This window comes from Salvelinus fontinalis, chromosome 17 (assembly GCF_029448725.1).
Source record: "Salvelinus fontinalis isolate EN_2023a chromosome 17, ASM2944872v1, whole genome shotgun sequence".
NCBI lineage: Eukaryota > Metazoa > Chordata > Actinopteri > Salmoniformes > Salmonidae > Salvelinus > Salvelinus fontinalis.
This window is the reverse complement of record NC_074681.1, coordinates 4,032,479-4,054,329: the sequence shown is the minus strand read 5'-3', so window position 1 is coordinate 4,054,329 and position 21,851 is coordinate 4,032,479. Positions and strand designations below refer to the sequence as shown.

The following is a 21,851-nucleotide window of genomic DNA, read 5'->3' as shown; positions in this document are numbered from 1 at the left end:
GAGGATATCAATGCCTTCCCTTGAAGCTAGAATCCTTAGTTGCAACATCCATTTTCTGACTTTTAAATGAGTGATATATAATCATTGATTCTTGAAGAATATAACATAGAAATGCCTAATGAGCTTAGTTCAACTGTCGTAGCCCATCAGAACCCAAAATATAAGCTTTTTTAACTACAATGTTTGAACACAACATAAATGTAAACAAGCACTGTATAGCCTCAAAACATGGTTAAAACTATAATGTTGATATCATGGATGGTCAGTCCTTGCATCCATTGTGCTGTCTGAATTTGAGAGTGGTTATATTTCTCCAGCCCATTGCTCAGCTTTTTATCGAAACAGGGGCGGGGAGATGCTTTGTTATATTTTCAATTAAGGATTCAAGCTTTAATGAGTAATAATGACAAGAGAGACGCAGTCAGTTGGAGGGCTAGTGATTCAAGATATTATTTTATCATTTAAATTAAACCAAATTCAACTCTTATTTATGATTTAAATGATTCAATGATTCATACAACAACAGAGAGATTCACTGAAAGATACATCATTGTCATTAAATTCACACCACTCCTGCTGTCAACGTTTAATTATGGGTAGTCGAGGAACTTAAAGACTGACACAGAAACAGCACTTCTGTGGGAGGCTCTGTAAACCACTTTGTGACAACTGCTGATGTAAAAATAGCTTTATAAAATATATTTCACTGATTAAGGACATCCTGACTGCAGATACTCGATCATTCTCAATTATGTTCTAATACGCGAGACAGAAACCCAAGTCTGCTCTGACACAGTCCCGTCTGATGAAACTAAATCTGTCTGTCCAACAGCCGTGGAGCTGAGCAGCAGAGACTAATGAAGAGGTAATATCACTCCATTACTCCATGGACTCCCAAGTGGCGCAGCAGTCTAAGGCACTGCATCTCAGTGCAAGAGGCATCACTACAGTCCCTGGTTCTGAATCCAGGCTGTATCACTTCTGGCCGTGATTAGGAGTACCATAGGGCGGTGCACAATTGGCCCAGCGTCGCCGGGGGTAGGCCGTCATTGTAAATAAGAATTTGTTCTTAACTGACTTGCCTAGTTAAATAAAGGTTAAATACTGTATATATATATATATATATATATATATATATTTAAATACACACTATCAGAGCCAAGGAACTGAGGAGCAGAGACTAATGAAGAGGCAATATCACTTCATATGAGCCATTACACACTATCAGAACTGGGGAGCTGAGGAACTGAGGAGCAGAGACTAATAAGGAGGCAATATCACTTCATATGAGCCATTACACACTATCAGAGGGACACATTGGGGATGTGTCCCAAATGGCACCCTATTCCCTATTCCCGTGCACGACATTTGACCAGAGACTAGAGATTGAAGAGGAAGGAGAGGTGGAAGGAGAGGTGGAAGGAGAGGTGGAAGGAGAGATGGAAGGAGAGGTGGAAGGAGAGATGGAAGGAGAGGTGGAAGAAGAGGTGGAAGGAGAGGTGGAAGGGGAGATGGAAGGAGAGGTGGAAGGAGAGGTGGAAGAGGAAGGAAAGGTGTGAGACAATGTAAACGGATGAGTGTAGATGTCTGTGGGTGAGAAGAATCATTTGGGACTGGATATTTTTTTATCAAATCAAATTGTATTTGTCACATGAGCCGAATACAACAGGTGTACAGTAGACCTAACTGTGAAATGCTTACTTACTAGCCCTTAACCAACAATGCAGATTTTTTGAAGAAAGTATTTGCAAAAAATATATCCAAAATAATAATAAACTAAAGTTTTTTAAAAAGTTACACAATAAAATAACAATAACAAGGCTATATACAGTACAGGGGGGTACCGGTACCAAGGCTAGCTGCAGGTTGAGGTGAAGCTTGGACTTTGCAGTGGTGGTAAAAACATAGACTGCTGGTCCCATTATACATGTGCTTTTTTTTGCCAAATCCTCTATCATTGAATGATAGACGATGTTGAACGATAGAGTCACAAGAGGTTGGTGGCACCTTAATTGGGGGAGAATGGGCTTGTGGTAATGGCTGGAACGGAATCAGTGGAATGGTATCAAAAACATCAAAACCCTCGTTTCCATGTGATTGATGCCATTCCATTTGCTCCGTTCTGGCCATTATTGTGAGCTGTTCTCCGTTCAGCAGCCTCCTGTGGAAAGAGCTGACAATAGCACATAGGCTAAGTTTACGCACACGACCTGGCTAGTGAAAACATTCCTCTGTCAAACGTTTTCACTCGGGCCCTCCTTCCACAACTGGGGAACATCCCGAGGCACAGATCTGGGGAAGGGTATTAAAAAAATCTGCAGCATTGAAGGTCCTCAAACACACAGCGGCCTTCATCATTCTTAGATGGAAGAAGTTTGGAACCACCAAGACTCTTCCTAGAGCTGGCCGCCCGGCCAAACTGAGCAATCGGGGGAGAAGGGCCTTGGTCATGGAGGTGACCAAGAACCCGATGGTCACTGTGACAGAGCTCTAGAGGTTCCTCTGTGGAGATGGGAGAATCTTCCAAAAGGTCAACCATCTCTGAAGCACTCCACCAATCAGGCCTTTATGGTAGAGTGGTCAGACGGAAGCCACTCCTCAGTGAAAGGAACATGACAGCCCGCTTAGAGTTTGCCAAAAGGACTCTCAGACCATGAGAAACAAAATTATCTGGTCTGATGAAACCAAGATTGAAAACTTTGGCTTGAATGCCAAGCTTCACATCTGGAGGACACCTGGCACCATCCCATACGGTGAAGCATGGTGGTGGCAGCATCATGCTATGGGGATGTTTTTCAGCGGCAGGGACAGGGAGACTAGTCAGGATCGAGGGAAAGATGAACGGATCAAAGTATAGAGTGATCCTTGCTGAAAACCTGCTCCAGAGCACTCAGGACCTCAGACTGAGGTGAAGGTTCACCTTCCAACAGGACAACGACCCTAACCACACTGCCAAGACAACGCAGGAGTGTCTTCGGAACAAGTCTCTGAATGTCCTTGAGTGGCCCAGCCAGAGCCCGGACTTGATCCCGATCTAACAATTCAATTCAATAGACTTTATTGACATGGCAAGTTAAATTACTTATATTGTCAAAGTATACATATAACATCTCTGGAGAGACCTGAAAATAGCTGTACAGCGATGCTCCCCATCCAACCAGACAGAGCTTGAAAAGAAAGGGAGAAACTCCCAAAATACAGGTGTGCCAAGCTTGTAGCGTCATACCCAAAAATGCTCGAGGCTGTAATCGGGTCTGAATGCTTATGTAAATGTGATATTTCCCCCCCAGAATTATAAATTAGCGACATTTTCTAAAAACCCATTTTTGCTTTGTCACTATGGGGTATTGTGTGTAGATTGATGGGGGGGACGGGGGGGACAATGTAATCAATTTTACAATAAGGCTGTAACGTAACAAAATGGTGAAAAAATCTTGGGGCCTGAATACTTCCCGAAGGCACTGTGTTTTACCTTAGCTGGGCCTATATGTTTTTCCTTCTATCGGATATTTGCGAGTTGCTCTTAATACACAACTGAACCATAATGGGTAAGTAACAATGAAAATAGTTTAAATAAACCCTATTTAATTTGGGAAAAATGTTTGTCACAGAAAATAGATGATTTGCACTATGGATCAGCTAAGATGATCATTACCACTAAATAAATGAATTGGGACATTTTTAGATGTGTCACAGAATGTTTGAACCCATCAAGGTGAGCCACAGTTAAAAAAAGGTTGGAACCACTGGGCTGGACAATGGGTTAGGGTTGAGGCTGGAGCTACGATTAGGGTTAGGGTTGTGGTTGGAGTTAGGGTTAGGGTTAGGGTTGGAGTTAGGGTTAGGGTTGTGGTTGGAGTTAGGGTCAGGCTTGTGGTTGGAGTTAGGGTTAGGGTTAGGGTTGTGGTTGGAGTTAGGGTTAGGGTTGTGGTTGGAGTTAGGGTCAGGCTTGTGGTTGGAGTTAGAGTTAGGGTTAGGGTTGTGGTTGGAGTTAGGGTTAGGGTTGTGGTTGGAGTTAGGGTCAGGCTTGTGGTTGGAGTTAGGGTTAGGGTTAGGGTTAGGGTTGTGGTTGGAGTTAGGGTTAGGGTTGTGGTTGGAGTTAGGGTCAGGCTTGTGGTTGGAGTTAGAGTTAGGGTTGTGGTTGGAGTTAGGGTTAGAGTTGTGGTGGGAGTTAGGGTTAGGGTTGTGGTTGGAGTTAGGGTTAGGGTTAGGGTTGAGGCTGGAGCTACGATTAGGGTTAGGGTTGTGGTTGGAGTTAGGGTTAGGGTCAGGCTTGTGGTTGGAGTTAGAGTTAGGGTTGTGGTTGGAGTTAGGGTTAGGGTTGTGGTGGGAGTTAGGGTTAGGGTTAGGGTTGTGGTTGGAGTTAGGGTTAGGGTTAGGGTTGTGGTTGGAGTTAGGGTTAGGGTTAGGGGTAAGGTTAGGGTTAGGGTTGTGGTTGGAGTTAGGGTTAGGGTTAGGGTTAGGGTTAATGTTAGGGTTAGGGTTGTGGTTGGAGTTAGGGTTAGGGTTAAGGTTAGGGTTAGGGTTGTGGTTGGAGTTAGGGTTGGAGTTAGGGTTAGGGTTAGGGTTAAGGTTAGGGTTAGGGTTGTGGTTGGAGTTAGGGTTAGGTTTAGGGTTAGGGTCAGGCTTGTGGTTGGAGTTAGGGTTAGGGTTAGGGTTGTGGTTGGAGCTAGGGTTAGGGTTGTGGTTAGGGTTAGGGTTAGGGTCAGGCTTGTGGTTGGAGTTAGAGTTAGGGTTGTGGTTGGAGTTAGGGTTAGGGTTGTGGTTGGAGTTAGGGTTAGGGTTGTGGTTGGAGTTAGGGTTAGGGTTGTGGTTGGAGTTAGGGTTAGGGTTGTGGTTGGAGTTAGGGTTAGGGTTAGGGTTGTGGTTGGAGTTAGGGTTAGGGTTAGGGTTAAGGTTAGGGTTAGGGTTAGGGTTGGAGTTAGGGTTAGGGTTAGGGTTGTGGTGGGAGTTAGGGTTGGGGTTGTGGTTGGAGTTAGGGTTAGGGTTGGAGTTAGGGTTAGGGTTAGTGTTAGGGTTGGAGTTAGGGTTGTGGTGAGAGTTAGGGTTAGGGTTAGGGTTGTGGTTGGAGTTAGGGTTAGGGTTAGGGTTGTGGTTGGAGTTAGGGTTAGGGTTAGGGTTGGAGTTAGGGTTAGGGTTGTGGTTGGAGTTAGGGTCAGGCTTGTGGTTGGAGTTAGGGTTAGGGTTAGGGTTGTGGTTGGAGTTAGGGTTAGGGTTGTGGTTGGAGTTAGGGTCAGGCTTGTGGTTGGAGTTAGAGTTAGGGTTGTGGTTGGAGTTAGGGTTAGAGTTGTGGTGGGAGTTAGGGTTAGGGTTGTGGTTGGAGTTAGGGTTAGGGTTAGGGTTGAGGCTGGAGCTACGATTAGGGTTAGGGTTGTGGTTGGAGTTAGGGTTAGGGTCAGGCTTGTGGTTGGAGTTAGAGTTAGGGTTGTGGTTGGAGTTAGGGTTAGGGTTGTGGTGGGAGTTAGGGTTAGGGTTAGGGTTAGGGTTGTGGTTGGAGTTAGGGTTAGGGTTGTGGTTGGAGTTAGGGTTAGGGTTAGGGGTAAGGTTAGGGTTAGGGTTGTGGTTGGAGTTAGGGTTAGGGTTAGGGTTAGGGTTAATGTTAGGGTTAGGGTTGTGGTTGGAGTTAGGGTTAGGGTTAAGGTTAGGGTTAGGGTTGTGGTTGGAGTTAGGGTTAGGGTTAGGGTTAGGGTCAGGCTTGTGGTTGGAGTTAGGGTTAGGGTTAGGGTTGGAGTTAGGGTTAGGGTCAGGCTTGTGGTTGGAGTTAGAGTTAGGGTTGTGGTTGGAGTTAGGGTTAGGGTTGTGGTTGGAGTTAGGGTTAGGGTTGTGGTTGGAGTTAGGGTTAGGGTTGTGGTTGGAGTTAGGGTTAGGGTTGTGGTTGGAGTTAGGGTTAGGGTTGTGGTTGGAGTTAGGGTTAGGGTTAGGGTTGTGGTTGGAGTTAGGGTTAGGGTTGGAGTTAGGGTTAGGGTTAGGGTTGGAGTTAGGGTTAGGGTTAGGGTTGTGGTGGGAGTTAGGGTTGGGGTTGTGGTTGGAGTTAGGGTTAGGGTTGGAGTTAGGGTTAGGGTTAGTGTTAGGGTTGGAGTTAGGGTTGTGGTGGGAGTTAGGGTTAGGGTTAGGGTTGTGGTTGGAGTTAGGGTTGTGGTTGGAGTTAGGGTTAGGGTTATGGTTGGAGTTAGGGTTGTGGTTAGGGTTGTGGTTGGAGTTAGGGTTAGGGTTGTGGTTGGAGTTAGGGTCAGGCTTGTGGTTGGAGTTAGAGTTAGGGTTGTGGTTGGAGTTAGGGTTAGAGTTGTGGTGGGAGTTAGGGTTAGGGTTGTGGTTGGAGTTAGGGTTAGGGTTAGGGTTGAGGCTGGAGTTAGGGTCAGGCTTGTGGTTGGAGTTAGAGTTAGGGTTGTGGTTGGAGTTAGGGTTAGAGTTGTGGTGGGAGTTAGGGTTAGGGTTGTGGTTGGAGTTAGGGTTAGGGTTAGGGTTGAGGCTGGAGCTACGATTAGGGTTAGGGTTGTGGTTGGAGTTAGGGTTAGGGTCAGGCTTGTGGTTGGAGTTAGAGTTAGGGTTGTGGTTGGAGTTAGGGTTAGGGTTGTGGTGGGAGTTAGGGTTAGGGTTAGGGTTGTGGTTGGAGTTAGGGTTAGGGTTAGGGTTGTGGTTGGAGTTAGGGTTAGGGTTAGGGGTAAGGTTAGGGTTAGGGTTGTGGTTGGAGTTAGGGTTAGGGTTAGGGTTAGGGTTAATGTTAGGGTTAGGGTTGTGGTTGGAGTTAGGGTTAGGGTTAAGGTTAGGTTTAGGGTTGTGGTTGGAGTTAGGGTTGGAGTTAGGGTTAGGGTTAGGGTTAAGGTTAGGGTTAGGATTGTGGTTGGAGTTAGGGTTAGGTTTAGGGTTAGGGTCAGGCTTGTGGTTGGAGTTAGGGTTAGGGTTAGGGTTGTGGTTGGAGCTAGGGTTAGGGTTGTGGTTAGGGTTAGGGTTAGGGTCAGGCTTGTGGTTGGAGTTAGAGTTAGGGTTGTGGTTGGAGTTAGGGTTAGGGTTGTGGTTGGAGTTAGGGTTAGGGTTGTGGTTGGAGTTAGGGTTAGGGTTGTGGTTGGAGTTAGGGTTAGAGTTGTGGTGGGAGTTAGGGTTAGGGTTGTGGTTGGAGTTAGGGTTAGGGTTAGGGTTGAGGCTGGAGCTACGATTAGGGTTAGGGTTGGGTTAGGGTTAGGGTTAGGGTTAGGCTTGTGGTTGGAGTTAGAGTTAGGGTTGTGGTTGGAGTTAGGGTTAGGGTTGTGGTGGGAGTTAGGGTTAGGGTTAGGGTTAGGGTTGTGGTTGGAGTTAGGGTTAGGGTTGTGGTTGGAGTTAGGGTTAGGGTTAGGGGTAAGGTTAGGGTTAGGGTTGTGGTTGGAGTTAGGGTTAGGGTTAGGGTTAGGGTTAATGTTAGGGTTAGGGTTGTGGTTGGAGTTAGGGTTAGGGTTAAGGTTAGGGTTAGGGTTGTGGTTGGAGTTAGGGTTAGGGTTAGGGTTAGGGTCAGGCTTGTGGTTGGAGTTAGGGTTAGGGTTAGGGTTGTGGTTGGAGCTAGGGTTAGGGTTGTGGTTAGGGTTAGGGTTAGGGTTAGGGTTAGGGTTAGGGTTACCCTATTCCCTATTCCCGTGCACGACATTTGACCAGAGACTAGAGATTGAAGAGGAAGGAGAGGTGGAAGGAGAGGTGGAAGGAGAGGTGGAAGGAGAGATGGAAGGAGAGGTGGAAGGAGAGATGGAAGGAGAGGTGGAAGAAGAGGTGGAAGGAGAGGTGGAAGGGGAGATGGAAGGAGAGGTGGAAGGAGAGGTGGAAGAGGAAGGAAAGGTGTGAGACAATGTAAACGGATGAGTGTAGATGTCTGTGGGTGAGAAGAATCATTTGGGACTGGATATTTTTTTATCAAATCAAATTGTATTTGTCACATGAGCCGAATACAACAGGTGTACAGTAGACCTAACTGTGAAATGCTTACTTACTAGCCCTTAACCAACAATGCAGATTTTTTGAAGAAAGTATTTGCAAAAAATATATCCAAAATAATAATAAACTAAAGTTTTTTAAAAAGTTACACAATAAAATAACAATAACAAGGCTATATACAGTACAGGGGGGTACCGGTACCAAGGCTAGCTGCAGGTTGAGGTGAAGCTTGGACTTTGCAGTGGTGGTAAAAACATAGACTGCTGGTCCCATTATACATGTGCTTTTTTTTGCCAAATCCTCTATCATTGAATGATAGACGATGTTGAACGATAGAGTCACAAGAGGTTGGTGGCACCTTAATTGGGGGAGAATGGGCTTGTGGTAATGGCTGGAACGGAATCAGTGGAATGGTATCAAAAACATCAAAACCCTCGTTTCCATGTGATTGATGCCATTCCATTTGCTCCGTTCTGGCCATTATTGTGAGCTGTTCTCCGTTCAGCAGCCTCCTGTGGAAAGAGCTGACAATAGCACATAGGCTAAGTTTACGCACACGACCTGGCTAGTGAAAACATTCCTCTGTCAAACGTTTTCACTCGGGCCCTCCTTCCACAACTGGGGAACATCCCGAGGCACAGATCTGGGGAAGGGTATTAAAAAAATCTGCAGCATTGAAGGTCCTCAAACACACAGCGGCCTTCATCATTCTTAGATGGAAGAAGTTTGGAACCACCAAGACTCTTCCTAGAGCTGGCCGCCCGGCCAAACTGAGCAATCGGGGGAGAAGGGCCTTGGTCATGGAGGTGACCAAGAACCCGATGGTCACTGTGACAGAGCTCTAGAGGTTCCTCTGTGGAGATGGGAGAATCTTCCAAAAGGTCAACCATCTCTGAAGCACTCCACCAATCAGGCCTTTATGGTAGAGTGGTCAGACGGAAGCCACTCCTCAGTGAAAGGAACATGACAGCCCGCTTAGAGTTTGCCAAAAGGACTCTCAGACCATGAGAAACAAAATTATCTGGTCTGATGAAACCAAGATTGAAAACTTTGGCTTGAATGCCAAGCTTCACATCTGGAGGACACCTGGCACCATCCCATACGGTGAAGCATGGTGGTGGCAGCATCATGCTATGGGGATGTTTTTCAGCGGCAGGGACAGGGAGACTAGTCAGGATCGAGGGAAAGATGAACGGATCAAAGTATAGAGTGATCCTTGCTGAAAACCTGCTCCAGAGCACTCAGGACCTCAGACTGAGGTGAAGGTTCACCTTCCAACAGGACAACGACCCTAACCACACTGCCAAGACAACGCAGGAGTGTCTTCGGAACAAGTCTCTGAATGTCCTTGAGTGGCCCAGCCAGAGCCCGGACTTGATCCCGATCTAACAATTCAATTCAATAGACTTTATTGACATGGCAAGTTAAATTACTTATATTGTCAAAGTATACATATAACATCTCTGGAGAGACCTGAAAATAGCTGTACAGCGATGCTCCCCATCCAACCAGACAGAGCTTGAAAAGAAAGGGAGAAACTCCCAAAATACAGGTGTGCCAAGCTTGTAGCGTCATACCCAAAAATGCTCGAGGCTGTAATCGGGTCTGAATGCTTATGTAAATGTGATATTTCCCCCCCAGAATTATAAATTAGCGACATTTTCTAAAAACCCATTTTTGCTTTGTCACTATGGGGTATTGTGTGTAGATTGATGGGGGGGACGGGGGGGACAATGTAATCAATTTTACAATAAGGCTGTAACGTAACAAAATGGTGAAAAAATCTTGGGGCCTGAATACTTCCCGAAGGCACTGTGTTTTACCTTAGCTGGGCCTATATGTTTTTCCTTCTATCGGATATTTGCGAGTTGCTCTTAATACACAACTGAACCATAATGGGTAAGTAACAATGAAAATAGTTTAAATAAACCCTATTTAATTTGGGAAAAATGTTTGTCACAGAAAATAGATGATTTGCACTATGGATCAGCTAAGATGATCATTACCACTAAATAAATGAATTGGGACATTTTTAGATGTGTCACAGAATGTTTGAACCCATCAAGGTGAGCCACAGTTAAAAAAAGGTTGGAACCACTGGGCTGGACAATGGGTTAGGGTTGAGGCTGGAGCTACGATTAGGGTTAGGGTTGTGGTTGGAGTTAGGGTTAGGGTTAGGGTTGGAGTTAGGGTTAGGGTTGTGGTTGGAGTTAGGGTCAGGCTTGTGGTTGGAGTTAGGGTTAGGGTTAGGGTTGTGGTTGGAGTTAGGGTTAGGGTTGTGGTTGGAGTTAGGGTCAGGCTTGTGGTTGGAGTTAGAGTTAGGGTTAGGGTTGTGGTTGGAGTTAGGGTTAGGGTTGTGGTTGGAGTTAGGGTCAGGCTTGTGGTTGGAGTTAGGGTTAGGGTTAGGGTTAGGGTTGTGGTTGGAGTTAGGGTTAGGGTTGTGGTTGGAGTTAGGGTCAGGCTTGTGGTTGGAGTTAGAGTTAGGGTTGTGGTTGGAGTTAGGGTTAGAGTTGTGGTGGGAGTTAGGGTTAGGGTTGTGGTTGGAGTTAGGGTTAGGGTTAGGGTTGAGGCTGGAGCTACGATTAGGGTTAGGGTTGTGGTTGGAGTTAGGGTTAGGGTCAGGCTTGTGGTTGGAGTTAGAGTTAGGGTTGTGGTTGGAGTTAGGGTTAGGGTTGTGGTGGGAGTTAGGGTTAGGGTTAGGGTTGTGGTTGGAGTTAGGGTTAGGGTTAGGGTTGTGGTTGGAGTTAGGGTTAGGGTTAGGGGTAAGGTTAGGGTTAGGGTTGTGGTTGGAGTTAGGGTTAGGGTTAGGGTTAGGGTTAATGTTAGGGTTAGGGTTGTGGTTGGAGTTAGGGTTAGGGTTAAGGTTAGGGTTAGGGTTGTGGTTGGAGTTAGGGTTGGAGTTAGGGTTAGGGTTAGGGTTAAGGTTAGGGTTAGGGTTGTGGTTGGAGTTAGGGTTAGGTTTAGGGTTAGGGTCAGGCTTGTGGTTGGAGTTAGGGTTAGGGTTAGGGTTGTGGTTGGAGCTAGGGTTAGGGTTGTGGTTAGGGTTAGGGTTAGGGTCAGGCTTGTGGTTGGAGTTAGAGTTAGGGTTGTGGTTGGAGTTAGGGTTAGGGTTGTGGTTGGAGTTAGGGTTAGGGTTGTGGTTGGAGTTAGGGTTAGGGTTGTGGTTGGAGTTAGGGTTAGGGTTGTGGTTGGAGTTAGGGTTAGGGTTAGGGTTGTGGTTGGAGTTAGGGTTAGGGTTAGGGTTAAGGTTAGGGTTAGGGTTAGGGTTGGAGTTAGGGTTAGGGTTAGGGTTGTGGTGGGAGTTAGGGTTGGGGTTGTGGTTGGAGTTAGGGTTAGGGTTGGAGTTAGGGTTAGGGTTAGTGTTAGGGTTGGAGTTAGGGTTGTGGTGAGAGTTAGGGTTAGGGTTAGGGTTGTGGTTGGAGTTAGGGTTAGGGTTAGGGTTGTGGTTGGAGTTAGGGTTAGGGTTAGGGTTGGAGTTAGGGTTAGGGTTGTGGTTGGAGTTAGGGTCAGGCTTGTGGTTGGAGTTAGGGTTAGGGTTAGGGTTGTGGTTGGAGTTAGGGTTAGGGTTGTGGTTGGAGTTAGGGTCAGGCTTGTGGTTGGAGTTAGAGTTAGGGTTGTGGTTGGAGTTAGGGTTAGAGTTGTGGTGGGAGTTAGGGTTAGGGTTGTGGTTGGAGTTAGGGTTAGGGTTAGGGTTGAGGCTGGAGCTACGATTAGGGTTAGGGTTGTGGTTGGAGTTAGGGTTAGGGTCAGGCTTGTGGTTGGAGTTAGAGTTAGGGTTGTGGTTGGAGTTAGGGTTAGGGTTGTGGTGGGAGTTAGGGTTAGGGTTAGGGTTAGGGTTGTGGTTGGAGTTAGGGTTAGGGTTGTGGTTGGAGTTAGGGTTAGGGTTAGGGGTAAGGTTAGGGTTAGGGTTGTGGTTGGAGTTAGGGTTAGGGTTAGGGTTAGGGTTAATGTTAGGGTTAGGGTTGTGGTTGGAGTTAGGGTTAGGGTTAAGGTTAGGGTTAGGGTTGTGGTTGGAGTTAGGGTTAGGGTTAGGGTTAGGGTCAGGCTTGTGGTTGGAGTTAGGGTTAGGGTTAGGGTTGTGGTTGGAGCTAGGGTTAGGGTTGTGGTTAGGGTTAGGGTTAGGGTCAGGCTTGTGGTTGGAGTTAGAGTTAGGGTTGTGGTTGGAGTTAGGGTTAGGGTCAGGCTTGTGGTTGGAGTTAGGGTTAGGGTTGTGGTTGGAGTTAGGGTTAGGGTTGTGGTTGGAGTTAGGGTTAGGGTTGTGGTTGGAGTTAGGGTTAGGGTTGTGGTTGGAGTTAGGGTTAGGGTTGTGGTTGGAGTTAGGGTTAGGGTTAGGGTTGTGGTTGGAGTTAGGGTTAGGGTTGGAGTTAGGGTTAGGGTTAGGGTTGGAGTTAGGGTTAGGGTTAGGGTTGTGGTGGGAGTTAGGGTTGGGGTTGTGGTTGGAGTTAGGGTTAGGGTTGGAGTTAGGGTTAGGGTTAGTGTTAGGGTTGGAGTTAGGGTTGTGGTGGGAGTTAGGGTTAGGGTTAGGGTTGTGGTTGGAGTTAGGGTTGTGGTTGGAGTTAGGGTTAGGGTTATGGTTGGAGTTAGGGTTGTGGTTGGAGGGTTAGGGTTAGGGTTAGGGTTAGGGTTAGGGTTAGGGTTAGGGTTAGGGTTGTGGTGGGAGTTAGGGTTAGGGTTAGGGTTGTGGTTGGAGCTAGGGTTAGGGTTGTGGTTAGGGTTAGGGTTAGGGTCAGGCTTGTGGTTGGAGTTAGAGTTAGGGTTGTGGTTGGAGTTAGGGTTAGGGTTGTGGTTGGAGTTAGGGTTAGGGTTGTGGTTGGAGTTAGGGTTAGGGTTGTGGTTGGAGTTAGGGTTAGGGTTGTGGTTGGAGTTAGGGTTAGGGTTAGGGTTGTGGTTGGAGTTAGGGTTAGGGTTAGGGTTAAGGTTAGGGTTAGGGTTAGGGTTGGAGTTAGGGTTAGGGTTAGGGTTGTGGTGGGAGTTAGGGTTGGGGTTGTGGTTGGAGTTAGGGTTAGGGTTGGAGTTAGGGTTAGGGTTAGTGTTAGGGTTGGAGTTAGGGTTGTGGTGGGAGTTAGGGTTAGGGTTAGGGTTGTGGTTGGAGTTAGGGTTAGGGTTAGGGTTGTGGTTGGAGTTAGGGTTAGGTTTAGGGTTGGAGTTAGGGTTAGGGTTGTGGTTGGAGTTAGGGTCAGGCTTGTGGTTGGAGTTAGAGTTAGGGTTGTGGTTGGAGTTAGGGTTAGAGTTATGGTGGGAGTTAGGGTTAGGGTTGTGGTTGGAGTTAGGGTTAGGGTTAGGGTTGAGGCTGGAGCTACGATTAGGGTTAGGGTTGTGGTTGGAGTTAGGGTTAGGGTCAGGCTTGTGGTTGGAGTTAGAGTTAGGGTTGTGGTTGGAGTTAGGGTTAGGGTTGTGGTGGGAGTTAGGGTTAGGGTTAGGGTTAGGGTTGTGGTTGGAGTTAGGGTTAGGGTTGTGGTTGGAGTTAGGGTTAGGGTTGTGGTTGGAGTTAGGGTTAGGGTTGTGGTTGGAGTTAGGGTTAGGGTTGTGGTTGGAGTTAGGGTTAGGGTTGTGGTTGGAGTTAGGGTTAGGGTTAGGGGTAAGGTTAGGGTTAGGGTTGTGGTTGGAGTTAGGGTTAGGGTTAGGGTTAGGGTTAATGTTAGGGTTAGGGTTGTGGTTGGAGTTAGGGTTAGGGTTAAGGTTAGGGTTAGGGTTGTGGTTGGAGTTAGGGTTAGGGTTAGGGTTAGGGTCAGGCTTGTGGTTGGAGTTAGGGTTAGGGTTAGGGTTGTGGTTGGAGCTAGGGTTAGGGTTGTGGTTAGGGTTAGGGTTAGGGTCAGGCTTGTGGTTGGAGTTAGAGTTAGGGTTGTGGTTGGAGTTAGGGTTAGGGTCAGGCTTGTGGTTGGAGTTAGAGTTAGGGTTGTGGTTGGAGTTAGGGTTAGGGTTGTGGTTGGAGTTAGGGTTAGGGTTGTGGTTGGAGTTAGGGTTAGGGTTGTGGTTGGAGTTAGGGTTAGGGTTGTGGTTGGAGTTAGGGTTAGGGTTAGGGTTGGAGTTAGGGTTAGGGTTAGGGTTGTGGTGGGAGTTAGGGTTGGGGTTGTGGTTGGAGTTAGGGTTAGGGTTGGAGTTAGGGTTAGGGTTAGTGTTAGGGTTGGAGTTAGGGTTGTGGTGGGAGTTAGGGTTAGGGTTAGGGTTGTGGTTGGAGTTAGGGTTGTGGTTGGAGTTAGGGTTAGGGTTATGGTTGGAGTTAGGGTTGTGGTTGGAGTTAGGGTTAGGGTTGTGGTTGGAGGGTTAGGGTTAGGGTTAGGGTTAGGGTTAGGGTTGTGGTTGGAGTTAGGGTTAGGGTTAGGGTTGTGGTGGGAGTTAGGGTTAGGGTTAGGGTTGTGGTTGGAGTTAGGGTTAGGGTTGTGGTTGGATTTAGGGTTAGGGTTGTGGCGTTAAGTGTGCACGGGCACAGGCGCTATACAGATCCTGTATGTTTTAATGAAATCAAGTAAATAAAAAACAGGAGGGACAAGGACAAGACAAGACATTAGAGAAGGGTCCCATTGAGGAGAAGGGGGGGTGTATTGGGTTAGGGTTAGGGCTGTGGCTCGAGCTAGGGTTAGGGTTAAGGTAGGGTTAGTGTTGAGGCTAGGGTTAGGGTTAAGGTAGGGTTAGAGTTGAGGCTAGGGTTAAGTTTAAGGTAGGGTTAGTGTTGAGGCTAGGGTTAGGGTTAAGGTAGGGTTAGAGTTGAGGCTAGGGTTAAGATAGGGTTAGGGTTAGGGTTAGGGTTAGAGTTGAGGCTAGGGTTAAGGTAGGGTTAGAGTTGAGGCTAGGGTTAGGGTTAAGGTAGGATTAGAGTTGAGGCTAGGGTTAGGGTTAAGGTAGGGTTAGAGTTGAGGCTAGGGTTGGGGTTAAGGTAGGATTAGAGTTTAGGCTAGGATTAGGGTTAAGGTAGAGTTAGAGTTGAGGCTAGGGTTGGGGTTAAGGTAGGATTAGAGTTTAGGCTAGGATTAGGGTTAAGGTAGAGTTAGAGTTGAGGCTAGGGTTGTTGTTGTTTACCTGGAGGAGGTTGCCAGGGAGATGAGCAGGGCCTGCAGGATGCCCCTGATGTAGACGATGGGGCTCTTCTTGGTGATGAAGAAGTACATGGCCGGGAGGATGAAGAGACCATGGAGGATCAGGCCCATCACCACGGTGATGGCATAGAAACCCAGCTTCTTCCCCATGGCTGACGGGTCATCCATCTCTAGGATCTTACCGGCCACCAGGAACACGATGCCGAATGGGAAGTACCTGCAGTGGACCAGGAAGGTAGCGTTTTTTGTTTTGGTTCTTGTCATGGGAGACAGGTTAGTTCTTAAACTGGCCCAGGTGATTGGTTGAGGTAGAATAGAATATGAACTATTTTGTTGACACTCCCGCACACATGACTAGCTCAGCATGTTGTCTAATACGATGTTATTGAGAGGACATGTTGTGCGTTGCTCTTCCCGTAAGCTACAACTCTTACCAGATCACTATGGCAACAATCTTCAGGACAGCCTCGTTTAAACTCTGACAGAAGTTGACCAGGGCGCTGCCATTAGGCCCCATTCTACCCAGCATGATACCTAGACAACAACAACACATTGTGTTAGACTGAGACAGCATGGACACCATGGGCCAGATTGATTTGCTAAAGGTTTGTGATCAACATTGAAGAGAGAAAAAAAGGGTAAATGATAAGGGAATGTATATGTTTAAAGATAATGATTAAATGATTCCACCCTGAAACCTAACTATTAGGGATTATAGTTTATGTAGCCTGTATAAGGAATAATTAAAGTATTAAACGTAAGTCCAACTAGGTTCAGAAGAGACCTGTGCGGGAGAGAAATGTGTGTGTATGTGTGTGCCTAAGAAAATACCGAGAACAATTCAACTGTGTTTGACCCGACCTGGCTAGAACTCAGAGAAACTTATGATAGGACAGGGAGTACTTCTCAAGGTTTCCCTAATCTCGGGGGAATGGAACTGTTGGCTGGGTAGTGATACACAGTGGTGAGAACTCTGGAGAAGGATACAACTCACCTACTGTTCGTGTGTATGTATGTGCGTAAGATATCTACTGTTTGTGTGGAAGTATGTGCGTAAGTAAGGAGCAAGGTATAAAATGGATGTCTTTGTATAATGGACTTCAGAGTGCTCTCGTGAATAAACATTTTGACTATTGTAAGCTGGGAACTCTGTCTGTTTCATTTAAACCAGAACATTACAAACTCTGGGTTGCTGAGTAGATTAATTGAAGTTTATGAACATTGATAACGAAATTCTCATAACAGTAAATTAAAAGTTAACTGTCACTCAGGCTGTGGCTGAAGGGAGGAACGATGGTGTCAACCGTAATGACACTACAAGATAGTATGCCTTGGTGGGTGTGTGTGTCCGTGGAACTGTCCCTCATCCATAATGACACTACACAGTGTCTGGGGGGGGGTTAGGGTTAGAGGTCAGTGGTTAGAGGTCACTCACCCATTGTGGCGGAGAAGATGACGATCCCTAGGACGTTCATGCCGTCGCTGGTCCCGGGCAGCGTGCGCATCTGGATGTCTGGCGGTGGCGTCAGGTCCAGGGAGAAGTTCTGGATGTCTGTTCCGTTGTCGTCTTGGACACCGTAGATATAGACCCTCCGGGTGGTGCTCTCCATCAGGGCGGCTGTCACCGTGGGCGGAGGGGTCTTCATGATGGGGATACTCCTGGTACGGTACTAAACAGACCAGAGACATACAGGATACACTGAGTGGACAAAACATTAAGAACACATGTTCTTTCCATGACATAGACTGACCAGGTGAATTCAGGTGAAAGCTATGATCCTTTATTGATGTCACTTGTTAAATCCACTTCAAATCAGTGTAGATGAAGGGGAGGAGACAGGTTAAAGAAGGATTTTTAAGCCTTGAGACAATTGAGACATGGATGTGTATGTGTGCCATTCAGAGAGTGAACGTGCAAGACCAAATATTTAAGTGCCTTAGAACGGGGTATGGTAGTAGATACCAGGCGCACCGGTTTGTGTGAAGAACTGCAACTCTGCAACGCTGTATGTCATGGAAAGAGCAGGTGTTCATAATGTTTTGTATACTCGGTGTATGTGTAGTATACAGTCGTGGCCAAAAGTTTTGAGAATGACACAAATATTCATTTTCACAAAGTCTGCTGCTTCAGTTTGTATGATGGCAATTTGCATATACTCCAGAATGTTATGAAGAGTGATCAGATGAATTGCAATTAATTGCAAAGTCCCTCTTTGCCATGCAAATGAACTGAATCCCCAAAAACATTTCCACTGCATTTCAGCCCTGCCACGAAAGGACCAGCTGACATCATGTCAGTGATTCTCTCGTTAACACAGGTGTGAGTGTTGACGAGGACAAGGCTGGAGATCCCTCTGTCATGCTGATTGAGTTTGAATAACAGACTGGAAGCTTCAAAATGAGGGTGGTGCTTGGAATCATTGTTCTTCCTCTGTCAATCATGGTTACCTGCAAGGAAACTCGTGCCGTCATCATTGCTTTGCACAAAAAGGGCTTTACACGCAAGGGTGTTGCTGCCAGTAAGATTGTACCTAAATCAACCATTTATCAGATCATAAAGAACTTCAAGGAGAGCGGTTCAATTGTTGTGAAGAAGGCTTCAGGGCGCCCAAGAAAGTCCAGCAAGCGCCAGGACCATCTCCTAAAGTTGATTCAGCTGCAGGATCGGGGCACCACCAGTACAGAGCTTGCTCAGGAATGGCAGCAGGCAGGTGTGAGTGCATCTGCACGCCCAGTGAGGCGAAGACTTTTGGAGGATGGCCTAGTGTCAAGAAGGGCAGCAAAGAAGCCACTTCTCTCCAGTAAAAACATCAGGGACAGACTGATATTCTGCAAAAGGTACAGGGATTGGACTGCTGAGGACTGGGGTAAAGTCATTTTCTCTGATGAATCCCCTTTCCGATTGTTTGGGCCATCCGGAAAAAAGCTTGTCCGGAGAAGACAAGGTGAGCGCTACCATCAGTCCTGTGTCATGCCAACAGTAAAGCATCCTGAGACCATTCATGTGTGGGGTTGCTTCTCAGCCAAGGGAGTGGGCTCACTCACAATTTTGCCTAAGAACACAGCCATGAATAAAGAACGGTACCAACACATCTTCTGAGAGCAACTTCTCCCAACCATCCAGGAACAGTTTGGTGACGAACAATGCCTTTTCCAGCATGATGGAGCACCTTGCCATAAGGCAAAGGTGACAACTAAGTGGCTCGGGGAACAAAACATCGATATTTTGGGTCAATGGCCAGGAAACTCCCCAGACCTTAATCCCATTGAGAACTTGTGGTCAAACCTCAAGAGGTGGGTGGACAAACAAACCCCCACAAATTCTGACAAACTCCAAGCATTGATTATGCAAGAATGGGCTGCCATCAGTCAGGATTTGGCCCAGAAGTTCATTGACAGCATGCCAGGGCGGATTGCAGAGGTCTTGAAAAAGAAGGGTCAACACTGCAAATATTGACTCTTTGCATCAACCTCATGTAATTGTCATAAAAGCCTTTGACACATATGAAATGCTTGTAATTATACTTCAGAATTCCATAGTAACATCTGACAAAAATATCTAAAGACACTGAAGCAGGGTGACATGTTCGATGCCAATATAACGCAGAGACGACCAACTGGTCTCTGAGATTTCTGCCCCACGAAAATTTTCAGAGACCATTTGGTTCACTCTGACTCACCACCTCAAGATATTCCTGAACAACGTCTATTTGCGCCCCTACTGGATGGAAATTACAAGTGTAATGGCTCAATGTAATGGCACTTATAAATGTAGATCCTTCAAACACCCACAAACAGGGAAACAGATTCAAATCAAAGGTGTTATCACGTGCTCCACTAAGGCAGTTATTTATCTTATAACTTGTCCTTGTGGTAAAAAATTATGTGGGTAAAACAAAGCGCAAATTAAAAGTACGTATCTCAGAGCATCGTGGCACCATTAGGTGCAAAAACTTGACTTACCCAGTTGCGGCCCACTTTTTGGAGGCAGGCCACTCGATTTCGTCTCTGCGTTATATTGGCATCGAACATGTCACCCTCCCTAGGAGAGGGGGTGACCTTGATCATTTATTGTTAAAACGAGAGGCTGCTTGGATCTTTAACTTAAAGACCCTTGCTCCCTTCGGTCTCAACGTGGACTTTGATCTGAAGCCATTCTTGTGATTGTTGTGATTGTTGTGACTTTGCCATTGTGGTTGTTTGTAGGCTTTTGTGGTCTTAAGTGAGTCTATGATCGAATGCTATCCATTTGTATTTATTGTATGCTGCTCTTTCTATGCCATTTTAATATTTGAGAAATGAACCAATGATATTTGTCACGTTCCTGACCTATTTATGTTAGTTTTGTGTGTTAGTTGGTCAGGACGTGAGGTTGGGTGGGCATTCTATGTTTTCTGTTTCTATGTTGGTTTATGGGTTGCCTGGTATGGCTCTTAATTAGAGGCAGGTGTTTGGCGTTCCTCTAATTAAGAGTCATATTTAGGTAGGTGTTTTCACAGTGTTCGTTGTGGGTGGTTGTCTCCTGTGTCCGTGTCAATGTTTGCACCATACGGGACTGTATACGGTTTGTTCGTTTCATGTAGTCTGTTCCTGTTCATTTCGTTCTTCACGTTGTATGTAAGTTCGTCGTTCAGGACTGTCTACTTTCGTTTTGTTATTTTGTATCATTTTCAAGTATAGTTCGTTTTGTCTTGTTAAATAAATTCCTCATGTCATTTCAACGCGCTGCACCTTGGTTCAATCCCTGCTCCTCCTCTTCTGATGAAGAGGAGGAGGATTATCGCAACAGAACCACCCACCAACCCAGAGCCAAGCAGCGGAGTCAAAGGAGAAAGGGACAGGAAAAGAAGGAGCAATGGACATGGGACGATGTTTTGGACGGAAAGGGTGTCTACACATGGGAGGAGATCCTAGCTGGTAGAGATCGCCTCCCATGGGAACAGCTGGAGGCACTGAGGAGAGCAGAGGCTACTGGAGTGAAGAACCGGAGTTATGAGGGGACGCGTCTTGCACGGAAGCCCGAAAAGCCCGTGAGTAATTCCCAAAAATTTCTTGGGGGGGGGCTAAGGGGTTGTGGGCCAAGGGCAGGTAGGAGACCTGCGCCCACTTCCCAGGCTAACCGTGGAGAGCGGGAGTACGGGCAGACACCGTGTTACGCAGTAGAGCGCACGGTGTCTCCTGTACGTGTGCATAGCCCAGTGCGGGTTATTCCACCTCCCCGCACTGGTAGGGCTAGATTGGGCATTGAGCCAGGTGTCATGAGGCCGGCTCAACGCGTCTGGTCTCCAGTGCGTCTCCTCGGGCCGGCATACATGGCACCTGCCTTACGCATGGTTTCCCCGGTTCGCCTGCATAGCCCAGTGCGGGCTATTCCACCTCGCCGCACTGGCAGGGCGACCGGGAGCATTCAACCAGGTAAGGTTGGGCAGGCTCAATGCTCAAGAGAGCCAGTACGCCTGCACGGTCCGGTATTTCCGGCGCCACCTCCCCGCCCCAGCCTAGTACCTACAGTGCCTACATTACGCACTAGGCTACCAGTGCATTTCCAGAGCCCTGTTCCTCCTCCACGCACTCTCCCTGTAGTGCGTGCATCTAGCCCGGTGCCTCCAGTTCCGGCCCCACGCACTAAACTACCAGTGCGTCTCCAGAGCCCTGTACACACTATATATTCTCCCCCTACTAATCCTGATGTGCTTGTCCTCAGCCCGGCGTCACCAGTGCCGGTACCACGCATCAGGGGTAGAGTAGGCTTTGAGGATACAGTGTGCCCTGTCCCTGCTCCCCGCACTAGTAGGAAGGTGCTTATCATTAGCACGGTGCCTCCAGTTCCGGCATCACGCACCAGGTCTACAGTGCGCCATATCCGGCCAGAGCCATCCGTCTCCCCAGCGCCATCTGAGCCATCCGTCTCCCCAGCGCCATCTGAGCCATCCGTCTCCCCAGCGCCATCTGAGCCATCCGTCTCCCCAGCGCCATCTGAGCCATCCGTCTCCCCAGCGCCATCTGAGCCATCCGTCTGCCAGGAGCCTGCAAAGCCGCCCGTCTGCCATGAGCCTGCAAAGCCGCCCGTCTGCCATGAGCCTACAGAGCCGTCAGCCAGACAGGAGCCGCTAGAGCCATCAGCCAGACAGGAGCCGCTAGAGCCGTCAGCCAGACAGGATCTGCCAGAGCCGCCAACCAGACAGGATCTGCCAGAGCCGCCAACCAGACAGGATCTGCCAGAGCCGCCAACCAGACAGGATCTGCCAGAGCCGCCAACCAGACAGGATCTGCCAGAGCCGCCAGCGAGCCATGAGCAGCCAGAGCCGTCAGAGCGCCATGAGCAGCCAGAGCCGTCAAAGAGCCATGAGCAGCCAGAGCCGTCAGTGAGCCATGAGCAGCCAGAGCCGTCAGAGAGCCATGAGCAGCCAGAGCCGTCAGAGCGCCATGAGCGTCGTGAGCCGTCAGCCTGCCATGAGCGTCGAGAGCCGTCAGCCTGCCATGAGCGTCGAGAGCCGTCAGCCTGCCATGAGCGTCGAGAGCCGTCAGCCTGCCATGAGCGTCGAGAGCCGTCAGCCTGCCATGAGCGTCGAGAGCCGTCAGCCTGCCATGAGCGTCGAGAGCCGTCAGCCTGCCATGAGCGTCGAGAGCTGTCAGCCTGCCATGAGCGTCGAGAGCCGTCAGCCAGCCATGAGCATCGAGAGTCGTCAGTCAGCCATGAGCTGCCCTTCAGCCGGAAAAGGCTGGATACCCAGAACTGCCCATCAGTCCAGAGCTGTCTCTCTGTCCGGAGCTGCCTTTCAGTCCGGAGTTGCCCCTCTATCCTAATCTCCCTCTCTATCTTCATCTATCTCTATAGTCTTATCTATCCCTCTATCTTGATTTATCTCTCTGTCCTGGTGTTATCCTTATTTAATATATTATTAAGAGAATTGTGTGGGG

The 21,851-nt window shown here is 47.8% G+C and overlaps 1 protein-coding gene across 2 annotated transcripts in view; it reads right to left on the bottom strand.

The window, feature by feature from the left end:
- Window positions 1-21,851, bottom strand: part of slc1a7a (solute carrier family 1 member 7a) — a 236,422-nt gene that overhangs the window by 10,204 nt on the left and 204,367 nt on the right. For both annotated transcript variants that reach the window (XM_055865925.1, XM_055865924.1), the window contains exons 5-7: window positions 16,366-16,600; window positions 15,365-15,464; window positions 14,914-15,147 (exon numbers count right to left, since the gene is read on the bottom strand). In XM_055865925.1, the coding sequence (XP_055721900.1) occupies window positions 14,914-15,147; window positions 15,365-15,464; window positions 16,366-16,600 (569 nt within the window). The remainder of the gene's footprint in view (window positions 1-14,913; window positions 15,148-15,364; window positions 15,465-16,365; window positions 16,601-21,851) is intronic.